At 41.7% G+C, this 21,851-nt stretch overlaps 2 protein-coding genes across 2 annotated transcripts; one reads left to right on the forward strand and one right to left on the reverse strand.

Moving 5' to 3' along the window:
- The first annotated feature begins 2,780 nt into the window (after positions 1 to 2,780).
- On the forward strand, positions 2,781 to 9,570 carry rag1 (recombination activating 1). Its single transcript, XM_065957316.1, has 4 exons — positions 2,781 to 2,919; positions 3,899 to 4,250; positions 4,340 to 5,472; positions 6,326 to 9,570. Exons 2-4 carry the CDS (start codon positions 3,916 to 3,918, stop codon positions 8,071 to 8,073), a joined length of 3,216 nt encoding a protein of 1,071 aa, XP_065813388.1. The 5' UTR covers positions 2,781 to 2,919; positions 3,899 to 3,915; the 3' UTR covers positions 8,074 to 9,570.
- Positions 9,571 to 10,216: 646 nt separating this feature from the next.
- On the reverse strand, positions 10,217 to 14,527 carry rag2 (recombination activating gene 2). Its single transcript, XM_020642914.3, has 2 exons — positions 14,191 to 14,527; positions 10,217 to 12,235 (listed from the first exon to the last, which is right to left on the reverse strand). The coding sequence occupies exon 2, from the start codon at positions 12,219 to 12,221 to the stop codon at positions 10,620 to 10,622; it is 1,602 nt and encodes a 533-aa protein (XP_020498570.1). The 5' UTR covers positions 12,222 to 12,235; positions 14,191 to 14,527; the 3' UTR covers positions 10,217 to 10,619.
- Between the last annotated feature and the right edge of the window lie 7,324 nt (positions 14,528 to 21,851).

A 21,851-nucleotide genomic window follows, 5' to 3' on the forward strand; every position in this document is an offset into this window, starting at 1 on the left:
CTCCATATGTATATTGCATAACACTCAGTGGAAATATGAGAGTGAAATGCCCTCTTTACCCTGAATACAATCACAAAGATGCCTACATTCTGCATGACATTTAGAAATATCATGCAGCAATTTTGGTCGGTCTATTCAAATGTGGACGACGCTGACATTTTATTCCCTGTGTGGAAGATAGCTGCATGTGGAATTCATACATTCACTACCCATCTCTGCTATTGACACTTTTCCTTAAGCTGCTGTGTGACTTGAGCTGTCTTTTTGGACCTTTGGCTTACAAAGTTCTGCCTGGAAGGCTTGATCTCTTCCCCCCTTTTCTTGTCACAGACTGCAATCAGCCTTAAGCCTTTTTGTGTTCTCCTCCCTGAGCTAATCCTGTTATCCTGTGCAACTCCTTTACACAAGATCACAACTATATCCCCCTCTCTCTGTCTCTCACCTCTTACACCTTTTCTCTCGTTCCCCTCCTTTGTTTTACACATACTGACCCCAAATGTAATGGTTCTAAAGTTTCTCAAGGCTGGATTAGAAGGACTTCTTTAGAATTATTTGCTCTTGTTCCTGGGCATCAGCTACACACCCGCACAGACTCACAAAAACAGACACAAACACAGATAGTCCAGCACTCTTTTCTTTCTTTCCCCCCTAACATACATATTCCTACTAATCCATCCACATTGCACACACCTGCAACATGCTTATGCACACACATTGCTCACTGCTGTTAGGATTTATCACACGAGAAAAAAAACATCCTCTCCCAGCGCAAGATGTGAGTGCACTGGTGCATTGCAAACTCCTGTATGTCCTCCTAAACTGCAGCCTCTAGTCCCATGGGGTCTGTTCCTCACATTCATAACACTCCGCTCCATGCCAGGTGGCTGTCTCCACAAGTCCTCTTCCTCATAAATCAGACTGTCTTTGAGTTGATCAATAACAAGTCAATTAGCAGGCACAGAGAGATGAGGGTCTCAGGGGGTCAGCGCTTGTTTGTCATGCAGACATTTGCAGCTTTGTCCCTGTCTGCCACGGAGCAAGGTGTGTCGTTTACCTCTGGAAACATGTGGCTAGCTGGCGATCATAAATCTAAATATCAACTATAAATAGGATGGGAACATCTTGCAACAATCCATCATTTGCTTGTTCTTTGATATGTAATGAATCAAGCATTGTGTACTTCAAATCACCCAGCTGTGTCTGATGGATTCGCCTGGGGATAAAAGCTCTTTTCTTAACTTTTCTTTTTTATTTGATCTTGAAGATTTTCTGTGAATATACATCTTTGTCACAAGAGAACAAACAATTCTACCAACGCTGTCTGGGGTCAAGTACGACCATATGCACCAAATATAAGTCGCAAAGTCTACTTGGTTCATCCTGTTCCACTGTTAAGCTGACAAGAGTTGGCGAGACCCAACTGTTGTTTGGTGCCCACTGACTGTGTATCTAATGACTTGGCTGGTGAATCCAACGCAACAGCAACAGGCCCCTGTGGCGAATACAGCAGATTAATCCCCTGGATAATTACAAACAAGAATGATCTTGGGCAAATACTCCCCATACCTACTGAGACATTACAAGAGACGATGTTGTCCAATTCTAACTTGGTATAAGTGGTTATATAGACACAGCCTTTGAAGAAATAGAAGCAATGTTGCTGATGATGAATAGAGAAGAAGATAAAGAAGTGCACAAGAACAAGGTCACAACATACACACAACCAATTTATTGGAAACATGTTGTATTTTACCCATACAAGAACAAATTAGTGCAGTGCTCTTGGCCTCCCTATGCTCCTGTCTAAGATGTCATATGCTGCTTTGAAAACTCAGATGATAAAGGTGAGCACACGCTGCAAATTTGTATTCAATTGAACTTGACATGACTCACTCATGTGACTGCCTTTGTCATTTTAATTCACAGCAGTCACCACCCACGCTTCTGTTGCGTCAGCTACATACAGGTTTTAATAATACAAATGTAATACAAATATTCATAGATATTACTCACTTTCTCTCTGTCTCTCTCATATGTTGTAGTGCCATGTTTTATCAGTAACATTTCTCTTTATCGCTGCTGCTCCCCACACACAAAATATATCAATTTAGAATTTCATAAATGACACTACATGTCTGCCTTTATAAATGCCTAATTATATATCTGTTCATTTCATAACCCTCTGTAAGTACTGTCTTTGTAAAATCCTAACAACTACCATGGACCTTCACACCAATACAAACACACAGCCCTTATCATTTGCTCCTGCTCTGACTCAGAATCCTGTACTCTGGAAGTTGCTCTTCTATTAATTCCAGTAGTAAATTAGTATTTTCAAGATTATAACCAGATTATCTATATTATGTGTGGTAGGCTTTTAATTTGTTTAAGGGACATACAGTGCATAAACGTTATGTTCTGCTGTGTCTCTGCACTATTTGACTGAAGATTAAGAGAATGTGTTTTCTGTCAGGCAGAGGCCACCTGGATGTGCTCAGCCTGCAGTTACATATGACAAAGGGGAGATAAAGGTGACATAAAAGTGTTTCCAGCTGAGGATCACTGCGATGTGGTAGAAATGTTTTTTTGTTTGGGGTAGTGCTGTTGGATTCTGTACGTACACATGTTTGCAACTGTGCTTTGGGGTTGACCTTGTTTTTTTTTTTCTTCAAATCAGCTGCAAGTATCAGGTGTCAGGAATTGACTGTTAGGATCCCACCAAAGGGTATAAATACAAGACACAGGAGCTATCCCACTGTATTGAGCCACAACTCCTGGTAACAGATGCTCCACACTGTGACAGACTCAAACATTTACTGTATGTGTGGTGTAAAAGGCCTGGCTCCAGGGCTTCCCTTGTGCGCCCATGCGAAGAAACCCCCCCAGGGGATCTGACGCCAGCTGAGACTGAAAAACAAGGTAAGAGCCCAGCTGACACACATGCACCCAGGCTCAGCTGTTTGTCTTAAAGGAGAGTTCGGTCTGTGAAGTACACTGAGGGCCTGGAAATGAAGGAGACTGCCAGACTCAAGGCTCCGAGCAAGAAAATGTAGAGAGCCTCTTAAAGATGGATAGATGGAGGTTGCTGGAGTGTGAGCACTATAGGTGTGCAATGGTAAGATTGTTTGCTTTATTGTCTGATCTGGTAAATAGAACCTAGATAGAATGGAGGGAGATGAAATAAGGTCTGTCACAGCAGCTGTATCATTGATCTTACCTGTGACACATTATAACAGCACCAGGCTATTGAAATACAGCTTCTAGATTGAACTGTTTTCTGTTTGGAAATAATCATTCTGTTGGATCTTTGTTCTATATGATGCTTTTTTGTTTTCTTTTCCTTCGTGGTTGGTCAATATCGATGTATTACTCCAATTTCCTCCCGCATTTTAAATGCCAGTCGAAAGGCTCTGGGGGGGCTCCTTTTCTCTCTCCAGCCAAGAAAATGACTAATATAAATGATTGACAGCCTCGCAGGGATATTGTTGCCCATTTAGCAAACTCGCTGTGTCAAAGAAAAAAGTCACAATGGCTCCCTGAGTCATGGGATTGGAGATGAGAGAAATGAAGATTTTGGTGCTGTATCGATTCCCACAGCACTTGTCTCATGCATTTTACACAAGATCCAAATGCCACTTATGGTATAATATAGCTTGGTTCAGGGATGGCAACTCCCTTGTCAGTGGGATTTCAGGGTACCTGGTGTATAAATTCAACAGGAATCAAGTAAAGCTGTTAGATTGTGTCACAGGATCAACGCTAAGAGGGCAACAGGGATGTCTGAGCATTTGAAACATCAAATCTTCTCTCTTTGTCCATTAATAAGCCTCTCCTGGACAGCTGAAATTATTGGTATGCTTTTCTGAGTCCTTGTATTAAGCTCTCTTCTCCTTTTCAGGGTCTAAGATCTGAATCATGGCGGAGGAAAGCCTGGAGACAGATGATCCCAGGTCCTCCATGCCGGCTGAGCTCCACCATCTCCACTCTAAGTACGCTCAGTGGAAGTTCAAACTGTTTCGAGTGAGGTCCATGGAGAAGGCCCCTCTGCCCAGTGAGACCCAACCTGAGAAAGGAGCCTTGTTAGGGATCTCACCTACTGCAGCTCCAAATATAGAGATAGATGATGGTGCAAGTCCAGGCAGTGTCATGAAATTGTGCCTAGGGGGAAAAAGCAAGGAGAATGTGGAGGGCCCAGGCCGAAGGATAGATATGAAGCTACAAGAAATGGAGACCCATATGAACTACCTCAGGTAATCCAATGTTAAATACTATAACAACGACAATTCATTATATCTATTTATTTTGAAGAATGTGACAAATTTGTTGTCTCTCTTAAAAGGTGCTTGTGTCGTCTCTGTGGAATGGCCTTGAGAAAAGTCAAAGGCCCGGTGAATGATGTTCATAGTGATCTGGATGCGGCAGGCAAAGGTGCTCTGCGTAGAATGGGCTGCAAGTTTACCAGCTGGTCAGATGTCATCCTCAAAGTCTTCAAAGTGGATGTGACCGAGGACACAGAATCTACCCACCCTTCATCTTTCTGCCATCGCTGCTGGATGGTTGCCATGCGTGGAGGGGGTGTCTGCAGCTTCTCCAGAACAAGAGTCCCCGAGTGGAAACCTCACTCTTCCCACTGCCACCTCTGCTTTCCCAGGAAACCTTCACTTCAGCGGACTGGTAGGAAGAGGCAGAAAGCCATTCGCAGAGCCCAGAGCCTTGCAAAAAGGATAAAGAAGGATCATGGCAACAGCATTGTCATTGGAGAGAGGAGGACTCTGAGACCATTTGGAAACAGTCATCAGGGCCCTGTGCTTAGGGGGTGGAGGAAACCCAGCTTACAGAGGGAGCAATGGGTGAAGAACATCACCAAATGCCAGAAAGAGCACCTCAGTACTAAGATGATTTCTGAGAATCTCCCTGCAGACTTCCTTCATTCTTTCAGCTGTATGGTGTGTGACCACCTGCTCTCTGATCCTGTCCAGTCCCCATGTGGGCACCTCTTCTGCAGGGCCTGTATCATGAAGTATTACTACGTCCTGGGACCACATTGCCCGGCCTGCAACTTGCCCTGTGCCCCTGAAGATTTTATAACGCCTGCCAAAGCATTCTTATCAGCCCTACTTTCTCTGCCTCTGCTCTGCTCGAGCAGTGGCTGCGGCAAGCAAGTAAGCCTGGACTCATTCAAAGCTCATTGTCTGAGTCATGAACTGGATGAGCAGGATGCAAACCAGCAATCATCAGAACTTGACAACTACCTGCTGGCCAACAAAGGGGGGCGACCCCGTCAGCACTTGCTAATGCTAACCCGCCGTGCCCAGAAGCACAGGCTGAGAGAGCTAAAGAACCAGGTGAAGGTGTTTGCGGACAAAGAGGAAGGCGGTGACCTGAAGTCTGTGTGTCAGACTCTGTTCCTGCTCGCGCTGAGATCTGGGAATGAACACCGACAGGCAGATGAGCTTGAAGCCACGCTGCAAGGTAAAAGGTTATGATTCAGCTTCAATAAACGTTTTCTGTGATAGCCAAGAGAGAGAGAGAGAGAGAGCGAGAGAGAGCGAGAGAGAGAGAGAGAGAGAGAGAGATACATGAATTAAAGGGAAATTGTTCTTGCTGTTTCATATTTCTACCTACCTTTGAGGATAAAGTCAGCTCAAAAATAATCTGTGGAAAGGCTCATTATTACACCTCAGAATTTTTGCTGTGAATTTGATTGTAAAGCATTTCATTATTGTCCATCTCTGTGTATTGAACCACTGCTGTTCTACGCCCAACCCCTCCCTTATTCTCTCCCACTCTCACTCTGCCTGTCTGTCAGTCCCTCTGTCTCACACTCCCTTTAATGCACAATAACAACTCTTGTGAAGGGGCTGTTAGAATCAAAACAACATCAGCAGCTCTTGTATCTGCAAATTACACAGACAGCACCACCGTGTTCTCTGGGGAATAGAAACCAGCTGGTGTCTGTTTTCATCTACAGCCAATACATCACTTTTGCCAGCTTCGCTGATTCACCCTCTGTCCCCTTATAACATTTTTAAATTAGGAAATATTGGATTTTGTAATCATGGGCTCGTGGGCTTTTTGACAATGATACATTCACATTTGGGTATTAGAGTCTCACAGTATAAATGACACCAAATACATGATATCAAATGAGGAAATTTGAGATATGGCAGTTATTTTCAAAGCCCTGAAAATGGGCTTCCATGGTTTGGTGTTAAATTATTCTCTTCAAGTCAAAATCCTTTCTTCCAGTCTCACTCTTTAAAAATTTCCTCTTTCTGTCTCACTCTGGTACTTTCTCTGATATCACTTTTCTTTCTCTCTGCAGGCAGAGGCTTTGGGTTGCAACCTGCTGTGTGTTTAGCCATCCGGGTCAACACTTTCCTGAGCTGCAGCCAGTATCATAAGATGTACAGGACTGTCAAAGCCACCAGTGGCCGCCAGATCTTTCAGCCCCTGCACAGCCTGCGAGCTGCAGAAAAGGAGCTTCTCCCTGGATTTCACCAGTTTGAATGGCAGCCAGCGCTCAAGAATGTGTCTACATCTTGCAATGTCGGCATTATTAATGGGCTTTCTGGATCGGCCTCCTCTGTGGATGACTCCCCAGCTGACACTATCACACGCCGGTTTCGCTATGATGTGGCATTGGTGTCAGCCTTAAAGGATCTGGAGGAGGACATCATGGAGGGCCTGAGAGCAAGTGGGCTGGAAGACAGTGCTTGCATGTTGGGCTTCAGTGTCATGATCAAGGAATCCTGTGACGGCATGGGCGATGTCAGCGAGAAGCACGGCGGAGGACCAGCTGTTGCTGAGAAGGCTGTACGTTTCTCTTTCACTGTTATGTCAGTCTCTGTCCTGGCAGAGGACAAGGGGAAAGAGGTTACCATTTTCACTGAGCCAAAGCCAAACTCAGAACTGTCCTGTAAACCCCTTTGCTTGACATTTGTGGATGAATCAGACCACGAGACACTCACGTCAGTCTTGAGCCCTGTTGTTGCAGAGCGTGAGGCGATGAAAGAAAGTAGGCTCATCCTATCCATGGGTGGACTGCCTTGCTCCTTCAGCTTACACTTCAGAGGCACAGGATATGATGAGAAGATGGTGCGTGAGATGGAGGGCCTCGAGGCTTCAGGGTCCACCTACATCTGTACTCTTTGTGACTCAAGTCGAGCAGAGGCCTCTCAAAACATGGTGCTCCACTCTGTCACACGCAGTCACGGGGAGAGCCTCGAACGTTATGAAATATGGAGAACCAACCCTTTTTCTGAGTCAGTAGATGAGCTTCGAGACAGGGTCAAAGGCGTCTCCGCCAAGCCCTTCATGGAGACTCATCCAACCCTTGACGCTTTACACTGTGACATTGGTAATGCCATTGAGTTCTACAAAATCTTCCAGGACGAGATCGGGGAGGTGTTCCAAAAGGTCAACCCTACCCGGGAGGAAAGGCGCAGCTGGAGGGCAGCCCTAGACAAACAGCTGAGGAAGAAGATGAAGCTCAAACCAGTAATGAGGATGAATGGGAACTATGCCCGCAGGCTAATGACCCTGGAGGCTGTAGAGGTGGTGTGTGAGTTGGTGCCCACGGAGGAGAGAAGGGAGGCCCTGAGGGAGCTCATGAAGCTCTACATCCAGATGAAGCCTGTTTGGCGCGCCACCTGCCCAGCAGAAGAGTGCCCTGACCAGCTGTGTCAGTACAGCTTCAACTCCCAGCGCTTTGCAGACCTCCTCTCCTCCACCTTCAAATACAGGTACAATGGAAAGATAACCAATTACCTGCACAAAACCCTGGCCCATGTACCTGAAATCATAGAGAGAGATGGATCCATAGGGGCCTGGGCAAGCGAGGGGAATGAGTCAGCAAACAAACTGTTCCGGCGTTTCAGAAAGATGAACGCACGTCAGTCGAAGGCCTTTGAACTGGAGGATGTGCTGAAACATCACTGGCTCTACACCTCCAAGTACCTGCAGAAGTTTATGGAAGCTCACAAAGACTCTGCCAAAGCTTTCCAAGCTACCATTGACCCTGTAGAGAGCCAGGATAATGAGTACTTGTCTCTGGAAATGAATGAGTTTTGATTATTCTTTAATGTAAAACTTGAGAATTAGGACTATATTTCAAATGATATTTTACCTACTTCTTTTAGTAAATTGCCCTGTTTAACAAAATTTCATTTACTTTCTTAACCTTTTGATTGGTGTAATAATAACAGGGGAATGAAGCCAGTGTCTGGCCGGAGGCTGGACATAAAATAATTGGAAAATAAATTGAAAAATGTTTTTCTCACACCATGGTTTTAAATGCATGTTATTCTTGTGGTTAACCTTTACTTGTATTGTTCTTGTACTCTGTCTTGTTGCTGAAATGTGCTTTACAAGGACATTTAGCTTGCCTTACATTGTTAGCTGTTAATTACTGTGCAGACGAGACTGCAGCGGGATATAGAAATAACACACAGGATTCTTTTCTCCTGCTCTTAGCGGAGGGATTATTTTTATTTTTTTTGTCTTCACCGTCTGTGAAATATGGCACAGTTTATTGTATTGCAAGGGTATGACACATTTATGAATTTATATGGAGAGGATATTTATGGAAACAGATGAAAGAACTGTAACTCATTGAGGGAAATTGTGTTAAAAAGACCACATTTGTGGCCATCGTATTAATATATCATTTTGAGCTGAAGCGAAATGCAATCACAGAGACCCAAATGTTCTTTGTTTCATGAGCACCCTATGAAAAAGATTACTTTAGTGCTTTATCTTAAGATCCCTGAGGGCCACAATAGATGCCAGGTCACTTTGAACCAATTTTATCTTTTTTAGTTTTTGCACACAGTGGAATAGATGATACTTATTCCACTTCACGTAAAATGAAGCATATACTGACCTTTTTGTTGATATCATAAAACACAGTATGGTCCATTACAGAGCCTAATACTCCATGGACTCTCCAGAAGGCAGGGATTTGTCTTAAGTCCTGCATAGAAGCTGGCTCTTTTTCTCTTGCTGATATTTCTTCATTGGCTTTGCTGACAGAAAAGAGGGATGGGAGGGAGCCCCAAAGATCTCATGTAAACTGATTTCTTGGCAACTTTATTTGTTTGATTGATTGATTATTTTTCTTTTTCTGCACTCACAATTTTGTGTCTTGACAGGCAATTTTGTTTTCTTACTTGATTGAATGTTTGATGTCATCAGCTTAACCACAAGATAGCTGTAAAACATTCACATTTCATTCCACAGCTGTCACAGACCTACAATAACATCGTGTTTTAGAGTACATAACAGCAATTTTTCACATATTTGTATTGTACTGTAATAAATTGCATATCCAAAGTAATGGGTGATGGATGATTCACTGCGTCTTGCTTTCCTCATTTTTGTTAGCATACAAACTGAGGTTGCAGGAAACTTCCAGAAGAGGTTTTTTCATACAGTATTTAACTGAAGTTTTATTGATTTTATTTCAAACTTACCATCTATTTGGTTTGCTTTTGTGGAGGGGGGAAGTTTTAAATATGTTGTCTTTGTTTCCATCAAATAATAAAAGAAGTAAATAACTTCTCCTGCTTTGTATCTTCTGAGCAATTAATTTTTGATGCATGTTTTAATATTGCATTCAACTAACAGAATTCAGGTACATCTAGTCCTGGAACACAGAACATGTCTCTGCCTTATATTCATTGTTTTCACTGAATATATAATAATAATGAGCTGTTATACAACTAATGAATATATTAACAGGATTATTATTATGAATCAGTAAAAATGCTGTCCTTTACACATAATGATTGTGAAAGCCGTTTTTGAGAAACAGCCTTATAGATATTTAGATTGTTCTTTCAGGTTGCATTTCATTATTTGATCTAATATTCAACTTAAAGAACATATTGCAGGTTCAGTTTTTTTGGAAATTAACACTGACAAAATATGTACATATTAGATGTCATTTGGTAATTCTTTACTTATCAAAACAATTTGGAAGAGGAAGACGTGTTAGGAAATACTAATTTAAGTTCTTCATTTCTTTTTGAAAATTGATGGAATAACTTTCCACAAATTGTTAGTTAAAAAAGAATTGCAAAATTGTCACAATTCTTCAGACAGGAGATATGTAATTTAAAAAGATTCATGTTTCATCAAGATATTTTGGTGAAATAAAGTGTGAATAGAAAAAAACAAGAAAAATATACTGATATGAGAAACAGAATTTGTTTATTTTATTCATTTAAATGAGCAACGATAGACATAAAACACAAGTCATTTTGTATTCAATTATCATCAGTATAACTCTAGTTTGTGTAAAAATTGCATTTTGCATTGGAAAAAGTGTAAAGAAGTAAATCCTTTAAAATTATATTAAATTCAAAATTACAGTTAATATTCAAACAGTCAATAAAAACAGCCATATAAAAAGTTACATACTTTATTACATAATGTAAAAGTCTTATAAGACACTCAGCTGTCACTGATGATGAACATTTTTCAAACCAAGCAGAGATCAGGGCTGTTTCATTTATTGTCAATGATTGCTTCACTTTGAACACATCAGTGACACATCATACATTGTACATCATTTTTTAAACAGTGACCATCAGAAGAAATCATAATTAAAACAAGATTCAGTCAAAGAGCCGCCGGAAAAAGCTTTTCTTTGCAGGGGACATTTTGATTGTTGGGGGAGTCTTCCTGTCCTTAACCTTCAGGGGGGTCCGCTTCAGAGGCGTCACCTGTCGCGGCGGGGTCATTTCCTGGTAAGGCAGGCCTCCGTGGTCCAGACAGAAGTACCGCTTGTTGCCCTGTGAGAGCCTGAGCAGCAGTATCTCAGACAGCTCCATACATTGAGCGTGGACCCAGTGCCCCCCCTCCCCTCTGGAGCAGAAGATCATGGCCGGTCGGTGTAGCTCTGTGGAGTAGAACGGCTCCCACTTGTTGGGATCTACCTGACAGCCAAGACTGCATTTGATCCAGTAGCCTGTCTGTGATTCATCCTCCTCATCATCCTCTTTGTAGGCATCTTCTTCTCCATCGCTACTCTCCTCCAGCTCATGTGGCTCACGGCCAAAGTAGAGTTCCTCTGAGTCTTCAAGAGGAGTGGAGTTGTCGTAATCAGTTGACTCTTGGCTGCAGCCCTGCGTTCCTTCTTCCTCTTTGCCGTCTTCCTCTGTCTGAAAGCTCACATGATAGAAATAATGCATATCTGACTGAGATGGCCTTCCCTCTGTAGGTACAGCTAAAAGGAAGCTTCCCTCCCCCGCACTGCCTCCAAACCAAGTGCGACTATGGACAATATCTTGGGTCCACTGAGGTGGCTCAAATGGCTCTAATTGAATACCCTTCTCATCCAGAATCACAGAACTGCACTCCATTCTTTTCTGAGAGTCTGACTTATACCCACCCAAGACAATATATCTGTGGGCTGGACCTGTGCGGGTGATTATGGCACTAGAGATGGATATACCAGTGTGTAGAATCTCACAGGAAAGCAAGGGACTTCCCTGCAGAAGCTCGACGCGCAGGCAGAAGAGTCGAGGGGGGCGGGAGTCAGACGTGATGGAGTGACCTCCCAGGAAGTACACACAGTCTTCTCTTGAAAAGGCCAAATGGAAAGACTGTCCATCACTGAGCTCCGGTAGAGTGTGAGCTGAGGAGCAACCGAACTCTAAGTCGAATAGGAACACCTGAGGAGGACAGTCCACGACGCTGTTCCAGCTCTCGGTGGTCCGCTCTCCGGCTGGCATGTAGGATCGACCTCCAAATAGCACACATGCTGTTTTCCCGTGGCTCTGAACTATGCTAATCGTGTGGCCATATCTGGCGCCCGGCACTTCTCCCACTAGTTCCTTCTCTTTGCAGCGAAGGGTGAGCTTACGATTGCAACCTCTGCTATCCATGGTGAGCAGGTACAGGCTGGAGGAGATCTCGTTATTTGGTGTGCGGCCACCGTGGATGAGGTAACTCTCTGGAAGCCCATCATAGGGGTCAAGGCGGCACACTGCTGGACACCGCAATGGTGGAAGGTAGCATGAGTCGTTGGAGAAGGAGATGGCCCTCAACTTCAGCTCGCTGCTTTTAAGCCGAATCCCAAAGACACCTGTTGGACAGGAGCGCTTGGGCCAACCTTTCTGGCCAAACAGGAGAACTTCCCCGTCCAGCTGCAGCATAGAGCAGCCAGGCTGCAGGAGGCTGGCACAGTTCACTGGAGTTACTGGTTGCAGGGTCATTTTTCAGCAGGTGCCTGTATCCAAACACACAAAACACACAAAAACAATATGTCAGTCAGCTGTTAGTTGTTTTCTTTCAAGGGTTTTAAATTTTGACTTCCTGTTTTTTAAAGGGACATCTGGCGGACCATGATTCTCGTAATCATCGTGTTTACGAAGGTGTCTCCTGAGGTAGGATGTGACGTGACCTTGCAGCAGTCACATAATATAAACGTCACAACCCCCCTCCAATTGGCTCGAGGTGAATTATATGGCTAATTTCCTGCGTCGTTCCCACACCAGCCCACTTGGACCTGCTGCGGAAAAAAATACTAAGGGTCTGGAGAGAAACTGCAGGTGGAGTCCTAATGAAAAATGTGGCTGTTTGTGTTCAAACATACAGTTCCTCAAGCAAATATCATGAGCTTTTCAAGAGTTTTCTGCAAGTGTGAAAGCCGTATATGTAAAATAAACTCGCCTTGTCTAAAATACGTTTATTAAAGCAACATCTTCATCACTTGTGTCATCATCACTATGGTATTTTTAAGTTGCCCTGAGTGTGGTCTGTAAAGTGAATAATAGTTAATAATCATTTATGTAACCTTACACCATTTATTGACCTGACACTGTTGATTCAGAAAGATCTGAAATATGAAACCATATGTGCTGACCAGTGTACACAAAATAATGTGAGAACTTGGTGAGAAGATGGATATAAGGCTGACACTGATCATTGTATTATTCGGCTTTGTTACTTGTAATAAAGTCTCGTGAGATCCACAAATTCTGCTATTTGTCTGTTTGCTTTTTAGATTCTATATGGGAACTTTTAAACCCGACATATCATTCTCAATTAAAAAAATTAAACAATAGCAGCTACTTATTATCATTATTAAATATAAAGGGAAAAAAAGAAGAATAGTAACTAGACATTAACTTGTAATGTAAATACTGAAAACTCTACCTCACGTAAATTAACCAATCTTTCACATAACTGCATTTTTTATTATCATTTTACGTCAGCATCTTTTGCACTACTCACCACTACACTGTTCCTTATTTAGTCTTTTACATATTAGTCTTTGCTTATTAGTGTTTATTGTTGATATTTAATATTATACTTGTACATAAGAGAGCACAGTTCACCGAAGTTAAATTCCTTTTGTGTGTGTGTGTGTGTGTGTGTGTGTGTGTGTGTGTGTATGTGTGTGTAAGCATACCTGGCCAATAAAGCTGATTCTGATTCTGATTAAAGGAATAGAGAACAAACAACATGCTACATAACCAACAACTCTGACAATTTCAAAGGTAAACTTACTAGTACAACTACAAGTTTCCTGCTTTACATATGCAGCTTCTTCTTACATTAGGCTACCTATTGTATTCTTGCATTTTTTTGGTCAAAAATAGGCAACAACAAGTAAACAAAATACAGCAAAATCTTATCCTCTTCATAGGGCCACTCTTCTCTTTAAATCACAAACAGAACCTTGCAGTGAAACTTCATATTTGAATCAGAAGCGTGAGAGGTGCCCTCTTTGGAGACACAAACAAACACTGTGGCAGGAGCTGCTGTACTGACTCCGTTACTTTCTGGGAATGTTTTCAGAACTCAGCCTGACTTTCCTAGAAAATGGCTCACAATTGGTGCAGTGCATTATTGGACAATGGGCTGCACAGCGAGGATGTTGTACACAAGGTAATAGTACGGCTGGTTTTACCTGGAAAGTGGAATGAAATACAAACTACTTACTGAATGACATTTACAATTGAATGACTACTATCTCTTTTAGAGTTTCCTCTCAGTGTGAATGAATAGCATAACAATTTAATTTATATTATAACCAGCTTTATTAATTATCATTTCACCTCAATGAGATGAATGGAGTATACAAGTCTTCAAACAGTAACAGCAGCACAACATTAATTCAAATCACCCCAGAACTGTTCATTCTTCCCTCAAATGGTATCATAATTTTAGTATGCTTACCTTATGGGCAGGGATGAGATGCAGTGCTTTGAGCCAACCTTAGTGTGAGTCCTCACACTTCAACAATTGTTAACATGAACCTAAATCGCTCTTTATGTAACCAAACTTTGACAAAGGCAGACGCTGACAGAGTTTGTGAAGCTTCGTTGACTCACAAACACTTCCAGATCTTTGAGGTTAACAGTCTGTGACTGCTGCTCAGTGGCAGGTGTGCTGCCTGAATGCATTTAGTGATTCGCTTCATTGATATCTCAGAATATCAGATGTACCAAAGACAGGACAGGGAGCTATTGTGAGAGTTTTGCTGTCTGTGGAACAATCCTGACCTGTGTAATACCCTAAGAAATCAACCCTGTGGTGACTCCAGGAGAAGGTGTTGATCAAAGTGTCTTAGGAACTTGGGTAATTTCTGCTCTGCAGCCTAGATTCACATTTGTAGCTTTGCTTATAGCTTGAATAAAACAATTTGTTTCTGTAACTGACATGTCTTCACTCAGCTTTCTTATGATTTTCCTTCATATTTCACCTCATCATTTTTGTTGGCATAAAAAATGATCTGTTCCTTTAAACACACATTAATCTTTAAGCATACTGTAAGTTGCAATCTGCCTTATGCATAAAAAACAAACTCTCCTTCAGCTCTGAATGCCACACTGTGGCAGGAGAAAGGAGAATCTAAAAGTCATTCTTCTATAATGATGAAGACATTGTGACACACGTAAAGTCAGAAATTATTTATGCACGTCTTTGTTTTGAATATTTGACCTACTATAGGTGAAATCACTGCTTTATGAGCAACACACACATAGATGCCCAAACACCCAGAGATAACAGAACAGAACAGCAGATGTCTACAAACTCATTAGCATAATGTTTTTGTGCACTGAGCGGCAGAGAGAGATAGAAAAACTTGAGGAGTGTGCAAAACAAAGGCAGAAACCACAAGTGCCTGGAAGACCGTTACAGCTTGAATACACAAAACAGCCAAGCACCTGTGTGTCTAAACTGACGCTCACAGGGCTGAGTGGAAGAGAAAGAATTTACTCCTGTTATCGGAGAGGAGATAACGCATGAATTCAGATGTCAGCGGGATATGCAGAGTGTTTCTTCTTGTCTCTTTATTTTTCAAGAAGTTTTTCCATCCGTATGAATTCAGCCTTGGAAAAACAAACCTTTCTAGTCACCTCGAGGCATCCACACAAAGCACCGTTGAAAAGCACTGCCTGCTATGTAGCCGCAGCTGGGATGTGCAGTGAGTGAGTAGGAGGCACAGCAGCGGTGTGTGGCAGACCCCAGGCAATGCAAGGATTTGTACATAATTGATAGAACAAAGTAATTAGAATCTATGGTAGCACCTGTTTCTGTCCCATGTAATGTATCACTACCTGACTGTTGGTACCCTGCAGCATGGTTTTGAAGGATGACGCGGTGACAGCTCTGATGTTCTGACGATCACTGTGCAGTGGTGTTTATCACTATTTAATGCTCCGGTAATTGCTCCCCTTGTGCTGATTGGTACTGAGTGCCAGTGGGACGCTTCCATCTCACTGGTTCATTTTGCTGTGGTACAGTGGTTATTATGTGATTATAGGTGACCTCACCTGTAATATCATAAATGTAAAATCACATTTAGAATCATTGTTTTCAACGCTACGACTTTCTATTGAATCACAAAAACATTCATTTAGGGGTTTTCTTTCCTCTCGAGATTTATTAACAATGAAAAGAATAGTGACATGTGATGTTTAAGGAAATCAATGTTGTAGAAAGCCACCGACTCTGCCTCAGCTTTTTTTTATTAGCATCTTTAAGCTTGTTGTTCAGACAGCAGTTTAAATGTTTTGATGCTTACTTATCACTTTGGTTGACCTTTTTAGAGGTTGAAAAAGACTCAAACAAAATGGTAACTAAAATGGCCAAGTTAAAAATGTATTAAAATATCATTGCATAATTTCACCACTTATGTGTGTGCAGTCACAGGAATCAATAGCATTTATTTCAACTTTCTAAATAAACTTATCATATATACTTATATATATATATATAATCCAAAAGGTTTTATATTTCCATGTATTTTTTTCAAAAACTTTATAAAGTAAAAATCTTCTTGGCTTATTTCTTTGAGGATTCAAAGACAAGATATGTGTCCGAAATCATAATTTAGTGACATTAATTTATAACTAGCAGGAAGTACCCAAGCATCGTTTAGGATTTTGGCTTGGGACCTGGGGTGGCCAAACATGTTTCACAGGGGGCCCAGCCCACCCATTTTTCCACGCCACCCCCTTTTATTTCAGTCGAGGCCCACCACAGTTTGAGAAGCCCTGTTTTAGTCTCTGTGTGTTTGTTCTCTGCTCATAACCTAACAGCCTGTTTTAAGGGAACATACAGAATTTTGACTGTAGGTATTATAAGTTGTGCTATTACAAATATAATACAGTTGCACTGTAAAAACTAAGACTGTGAACTTTGGGCTGTAATGTAAAGCGTAACCTTTGATTCCCTATTTATGTTGTTTTGCAAAGTCCTCTGGAATGAGTTACAACTTTTCATCATCAGAAATTTGATTCAAATTCAATGATAAAGGTTCTCTATTAGTTAGTTAGTTGGATATTCTAACGGCCAGCATCTTGTTAACATGTTAGTTATTTATCGTCATAACTTTCTGAGCTGCCACAAAATCTAATAGGCATGTTTTTTTCAAGCAGGTTTGATATATAAAATCGTTCAAGCTAACTTGTAGCACACCACAGGACTTTTTCAATATACGGATGCCTACTCTGAGGTGTCTCTGTAGCCTAAAGCTAATGTGTGGGACACGGTAAACAAATCCTGATCTCTTTCATAACAGTCACTTTATATGTGCTTTATAAAATGACACTCCTATTATTACTTTAGTCTGGCTCTTTGTATTGGAAAGGGACTGCCAATAATCAAGATCCAGGTAGAATTTGTTTCCCTGAGTTCATATTCAGCAAAGTACCCTATGTACCCTTACAAAAGTAGTTTTGTAAGACATAGGGTTGTTGAATCCACAGTGCCTCTTCCATGCTCTGTGTTTCTTTGCTCCAAATCCCTCGTCTCCTTTCATCCTTTCCTATTGTACTTGGATTCCTTGCTTCTCTTAACATGTTTCTCCTCAGTTGTCCTCTCTCTGTGTAGGTGAACAGAAAGGTTTGGTTCCCTCGCTGTGTGGCAGGATGCCAGGAGTGCAGTCTGCCTCAGATACATTGGCACCAGACCAGACACTGCTGGAAACCCTGAGGTGTTTTATTTAGGCTTCCCATAAGCCCTTCTAAGTCTTCTTCATTCAGCTGTCTTCATGGCAGTGTCACAGTTCATGGGTTGTGACGGTTACATGATGAGGAGGTAACCTAAAAGCATGTTTTAAGCTGATAAGCTTGGATCTGCACTTACCCAGCCGATCTCTTCTCCCTACAGAGGAGACTCTGAGAAGACAACATCACTGTGACCCTACAATTTACCTCGCTCCTGTGGGAGATGGAGAGATCAAGAAACAGAGGAAGATCAGGGCAGGATGTGACAACAGATAGACAGCTCTGTGGCTGGATCTTGTCCATGTATCAGGTTTTGATCAGTGACATGTTGACCCTTAACTGTGGTAGCTGATGAAGAATTGAGAAAGAAAACCTGCTTTAAAACTCTTCTATTATTCACACTGACAACCGTAAACTCCTTGAGTATTCATTATTTAATGAAGTGTGCAATCTGAATCTGTCCCATAACACAGTGTGCAATCCTGAAACATACTGTGCAATACGTGTGACATCTTACTGTTAATACTGCTCTTTGTACAGGCTAATTTCTTTCTTTAATTTCTGTGATAATCTACATTTTATACATACCTTATTCTTCAATAAGATGCATTTGGTGCATAGCTTTATTTATTCAACACTCTTGTACTTATTGCTTTACACTTCTTATTTGATGCATATTTATATTACTGCTATATTTTGTTTAGCTAACAACCATTGATAAAGTATTTCTTGTCTCGGTGTCGGACTGAGTGGACTCCGGATTTTAAATCAAGACCAGTGAAGACCTTCACTGATAGGCTATTTTTCCAAGTCATTAGAAGGAAAAATGCCCCTTTCTAAAATAGCAAATAGTCAATCAATCAATCAATAATTATTTGCCTAGCGCCAATTCATAACAAGTGTTATCTCGAGACGCTTTACAAAAGAGCAGGTTTTTATGACCATACTCATAACTTCAATTCATTAATAATTTCATTGTTATCCCCAGGTTACGGCTGCAACTCCCGGTGTTACTGTCTAAGTGAGTGACACGCCTCCTGCACACAAGTTGAGGATTTTTCTGACATTTTCTCATTTCCCACACAGTTGTGGTAGAGATTTCTTCCAGAAGGAATTGGCATCTTGGAAATTCCTGGCAGAAAACGAATGTCTGTGTCCATAGGCAAACAGTGAGAGCACCGACACGAGCAGTCCGCCCCAGCTCGAGCCGGCCCCGGCTCCTCACCACCGCCGACAGGCAGGCAACCCAGGCTATGTCTTGGCTGGTGAGCTGGCAGCGGCCGGCGGCGGCCAGCAATATAGCGGCGAGACGGTTGCTGCCGACAGACCGGCCTTGTGTCTTGGCCAGCGGCAGCCAGCTCACCCACTTTGTCGCAATGTTATGTTTTTCTATGCGCTGACTGTAAACTCCCCTAACACGATTAGCTTCTTATGTCTATGGAAACATTTGTAAATTTGAAGAATACAATGTAGATAACAGAGTAATAGAGTAGATAGTAACTCACCTCTTATATAATTATAATATTCAGCTTACATTACAACCCGGAGAACAGTGTAACCCATGTAGGAAAATAGACTTCATGTGAAATAAAGAGAGAGAAACATTACATTTTGAATTACAAAATAACTACTAATAATTCTACTTCGCAAATAGTGTGAAATATAATATTTCTATTGTCTATTTTATACTGTATTCGTTGTTATCAGATATTCGTTGTTTTAATATCACACAATAGAAACGTTTGAGAACAGGGTGACAATGTTATTTCAGCCAATCAGAAGCCACCAACGGCAATTAGTCCTGCGCACCTGTTCAGGTTTGTGGGTAGCAGGGGCGCGTGCCCTTTATGTGTGTGCAGTGCATAACTTTGGAGCTGAGTTGATAAAAAGTTAATTAAACAACAGAAAAACGGGAGAAAACTAGGAGATACATTTAAAACGGATTCTACTGAAGACGATAGATGTATTACCAGAGTGTTCATTTGTTAAACTATTTACTCGTGAGTTAATTCAACTTGGTAGCTGTGTTTGTAACATGTTGTTAGCTCCTGATTGTTAGCGCTATCTTAAAGTGCTAATCTGCCAGCTCTCGTGTGCTCTAGTAGTCTTGAAGTGTGGAGAATTGATGAATTCATTTAACTCAATATTTTAGCTGGATTCAACTTTTGATAAAGTATTTTTGATTTCAAGTCAAAAGAAATGTATGGACCATTTTGCCTTAAAGGCTTTACATATGCAGAAATAAAGTATGTCCGTTGTATATAACTCTCTGAGTCATGACTGTTTACAATGAGTGAGAAGCTCCAGTCCCACTGGCTTTGCTGATATAGAAGCAATGTTTATCAAGCCGGCCCGGCCGCCACCTCCTTTAGGAGGGCGGTGTATAAAAACGCAGCCGCAGACCGCCCCTACACAGAGGGAAGAAGTGTTACAAATGGCAGACTCCAGTGTGAAGTGCACGACAGAAGACCTTCCACCGGCTGGTCCCCCACCTAAAAAACTAGAACAGCAGCAGACAAAGACAGGAGTAGAACTCGAATCAATATTGGGCTGGCTTTTCCACGATGGAGAGCCCTACGCTCAACGAAGTGGCTCGAACACGACTCTGAGCTGGCGTTGCTTCGCCTGGATGCGTAAGCACCCCGATAGATCCCTAGTGGTCCAGGCATAAACGTTTCTATTTTTTAGTCACTGACTAGAGAAAAAAAAAAATCATATGCTCTGCTTATTTGAATGGTATGTAAGTGTTTAAAAGCACAGTTTTTCCGTGTAATGTGCAATGTAAAGCTACGACCTAACTACAATATGCTAACATTAGCCTGCTAGCACAACAATGCCGGCCACAGGCTCGAGCTAAAACATGCATTCTTTCTAGATAAACACCATCGATTGTTTGTTTGATCAATGTGGTTATTCTCATTTGCTGCTTTTTAGTACAACAGAACTGGCTTCGAAGCGTTAGGCAACACCTGAATAGTCCAAGCCTAAGTAGTTGCAAAGCTAACGAGTTGCATATGAGCGGTTATGAACAGTTGGGTATTATTACGAAAATATATACGGTCGTTTGTTTTTTTAATTTCCCTACTCCAGCTATGATGTAGCAGATACAGTAGTTAGAAATCGTGTATAGTAACGTCCAAGCTCAGGCTGTCTGTTGGCATGCTCTTGGCTAAACTACAGTGGGTCACTAATCTAAATAATGCTATCAGCTTGGCACTCATTATGCAGAAATCACGAGGCTAAGTTTCGCAATGCTTTTGTTGTTGCTGTCATCATGTGATAAATACTTTACATAGCGTAGCTACTGAGATTCTCTACAATACAGATGCATAAAAACAATGTTTTGGCTGGGGAGACCAAGCTTACAGACGATCCTCGGAAGCTTGGACCATTGGCGCCCATTCCCCCCCACCCACTGCAGAACTTGTTAAGAAACAACTCAGACGAGGTCTTATTTGTAATTCATAAAAATGTGAATAACTAAAGAGTATTGGATGTGAATAGATCCAGCACAGCCTGACAACAAGAGCTGTTGTGAAAGCACAAGGCCTCCTTTTGTACGAACATTTATCTGCAGTTTCTGGCTACAAGTACAGCTGCTGTAATATAGGAGGACCGCATGCTGTGGTAAAACCAGCAATTTGCTCCCCGCATCAAAACAAAAGTGCCTTTTGCTACGACCCTCGAACCAATCACTTCAAACTCACTTTTTTTTTATGCACTATGACTTTATGGACTTTGTCAAACAAATATCCATTTTGCACCAATGGTATGGTATGGTAAAAATATGCATACATGCTTCTGCTTTGTAAATATTAACAGCTCACTGTCATGTAATTATAAACAAGAACACTGTGGCTTACTTATGTGTTTTCACTAGCTAATGCATAGAAGAGGAAACCTTTTACTTCCTACTTGAAAATGTGTATGTGGTTTTCACAGATCATGCAAATGCAATAGATCTGACCTTATACATCACAAAATTAGATTTATGAAAAAAAATGCAACATTAAATAATTCTAACGGAATACAAAGCACTTCAAACAAACAAGTTGGTGTTAGCATTTGATGCCCCAAATTTACATGTAGCCACATGTAAAATAAGTTTTGTTAGTGGCCAGGAATATATCCAGTATACTGAGCATAGGGATCAGGCCACTTATCCCTAATCCTCCACACACAGCAGCTGGGAATTACCAACCGGTTTCCGCGCACTACTGCACCGTGTTTACAATATATAAAGCTTCTGTATGCAGCAAAGCAGTACTCCCGGTTGTCTTGCGTTGGCTCCCTTGCCCTGTGATGTCCTCCCTGAAGTTCTCGTTGACGGTAGCCAGTCGCTGCAGCCTGCTTCAGCAGCCATACCGACATCCGACTGTAAAG

This window comes from Labrus bergylta, chromosome 7 (assembly GCF_963930695.1).
Source record: "Labrus bergylta chromosome 7, fLabBer1.1, whole genome shotgun sequence".
In the NCBI taxonomy this organism is placed as follows: domain Eukaryota; kingdom Metazoa; phylum Chordata; class Actinopteri; order Labriformes; family Labridae; genus Labrus; species Labrus bergylta.